Source organism: Populus nigra, chromosome 1, assembly GCF_951802175.1.
Source record: "Populus nigra chromosome 1, ddPopNigr1.1, whole genome shotgun sequence".
NCBI classification, from domain to species: domain Eukaryota; kingdom Viridiplantae; phylum Streptophyta; class Magnoliopsida; order Malpighiales; family Salicaceae; genus Populus; species Populus nigra.
The window spans coordinates 6,753,842-6,755,884 of NC_084852.1; the positions used below are offsets into that span (position 1 = coordinate 6,753,842).

General features: G+C 35.7%; 1 protein-coding gene across 2 annotated transcripts; it reads left to right on the top strand.

Moving 5' to 3' along the window:
* Window positions 1-314: 314 nt before the first annotated feature.
* Window positions 315-1,818, top strand: LOC133699297 (uncharacterized). 2 transcript variants are annotated; one of them, XM_062122506.1, is made up of 4 exons: window positions 315-461; window positions 608-834; window positions 933-1,008; window positions 1,565-1,818. In XM_062122506.1, the coding sequence occupies exons 2-3, from the start codon at window positions 646-648 to the stop codon at window positions 987-989; spliced, it is 246 nt and encodes an 81-aa protein (XP_061978490.1). In that variant the 5' UTR covers window positions 315-461; window positions 608-645; the 3' UTR covers window positions 990-1,008; window positions 1,565-1,818. The 2 variants fall into 2 exon arrangements, with proteins under 2 accessions (XP_061978490.1, XP_061978499.1); XM_062122515.1 differs by having other exon boundaries at window positions 321-461; window positions 640-834.
* Window positions 1,819-2,043: the final 225 nt, after the last annotated feature.

Genomic DNA, 2,043 nt, shown 5'->3' on the forward strand with positions numbered 1-2,043 from the left:
TTTTAATATATTCAATCATCAACAAAATAAAACGAGTTTTATATAAATAACATAAGAAAGCAGTAAAAAATTTATAGGGTGTTTATAAATATGATAATAATTGTTTTTAAAGTGTTTTATATTTAGAAATACATGAAAATAATATAATTTTATTTTTTAAAAATTATTTTTAACATCCGCACATCAAAATTATTTAAAAATATTAATTTAAAATAAAAAAATTATTTTAAAAATATTTTTAAAACACAAAAACAAACCATCACTTAAAAAATTACAGCCGTTGCCATCAGAAAAGCGGTGAGTTTTTAGGCTCTGTCTCTCCCTCTTCGCTGTACAACACTAGTAAAATATTCCTCTCCCCAAAATCGGCAGACGAACGAAACCTGTAACCCTCTCTGTCCCCCCCTCTAATTTTACGCTCTGTTTGGTTACCGAGAAATTGCAATAAAAGAAAAGATCCGGTACTCTTTATTCTCTCTTTTCTCAAGCAACCAAACACTTTCGTAAAGGGACTGTGCACGATTATCTCAATTAATAATTACTCTAATTTGAATCGTGTATTTTTTTTAAAAAAATTTCTTATCTTTATCTTATTGGGTTTGCGCAGATTTGAAGGAAATTGGTGTTTTTGTGGCCAAGTTGACGATGGAGGCTATGGATACTACGACAAATACACAATCATCTACGCCTCGATGGAAACAGACGGGTAAGGAAGAGAAGACTGCAGCAGTTCATGAAGAAATGAAGAGAATTAATCAACTCCCTGCAACCAGCACTTATGCTACTCATCGTTTGCGTGTTCTCAATAAGATCCTCCAACTTATGTCCATTAAGGTATCCGAATTATTTACCAGCAAAAGTTGTGGTCTTAAAAGAGATGCTAATTTGACAGCAAAATTTGAAAATCTTCTTTTGTTTTTCAATTTTGTTAGAGGACTGTATCACAAGATGAGGAATTGGAGTTACTTTTTGCTGGGTTGCATCTGTGATTAATTTCCCAGTGCTTTGGTAAGCTACCCTCGAAAATTGTGTTTTAGAATTTGGTTTTGTTTGTAATTGCTTATGTTTGTTGATGAACTGGCTGGGTGGTATGGCGGATGGAAGGTTCAATTTTGCTGAAAATTTGATATGATTCTGTTATTCCAGTTTTGCATATTAGCTTGATAGTTAGATTGCTGAAGTCAACCAACTTCTTTGCGTCTGTGTTTTGGAGCTAGTTCAGTTAAAGATTTTGTCATGGCCCATTCTAAATGCTTGATATTTCATAACCCAAAGCTTAAGGCATTAAGATATTTCTCTTTCTGTGTTTTAAGATTGCATTACCATATCACATGTTAGGAGAGTCTCTGAACTTTAGTAAGGCTTTTAAATTTCAAGGTGCATTCCCTTCTTTGTTTTTTGCTCATTCTCCAATGGCTCTTCTTTTCCTTTTGCACGTCAAAGATGCTTAGGATGTGAAGGTTTCTAATTACCAATGGCTGCCTTGCCTGTTCATTCATGCACATTTCATAAATAATTCATTTGCATACCACCCTCATCGTTGCTGATAAATTTGATTTTGCAGGTTGGCAAACATCATCACAGAATGTTAATCTCCAGACTGTATCTCCAAGGTGTGACAGACATGGTTCGACCTTAGTATGCGGTGTGGGAAGAATACCGGTAGGCTGAAAACTAGTTCTTGTATCTTCTGAAGCTGTTTTCAGTAAAGTGCTCTGTATCTTTTGTTTGATGAGGGTCCTTCTTGCCCATTTTGTTTTTAACTATCTGTGGCAATTGGATAGCTACCAGCAGCTAGTGATGTCCTTCCCTCGTAAACTTTGCTTCAGCTTTCATTCTCTCTTGTCGGTGAGGGAGTTCAGTTTCAATTTTGTGTTGCGCCAAGATAAGTGATTTTGTTTGGGAATGGATACCGATCAGAACTTCCTTTTGAGCATAAAAGTAAATCACCTACCTCCCGTGCGGACTCGTGGTTAATGCTCGCTGCTTAACGAGCCAGTCTAAACTTGAACCAGTTGCTGTTCATCCAAATGAACCAGGCCC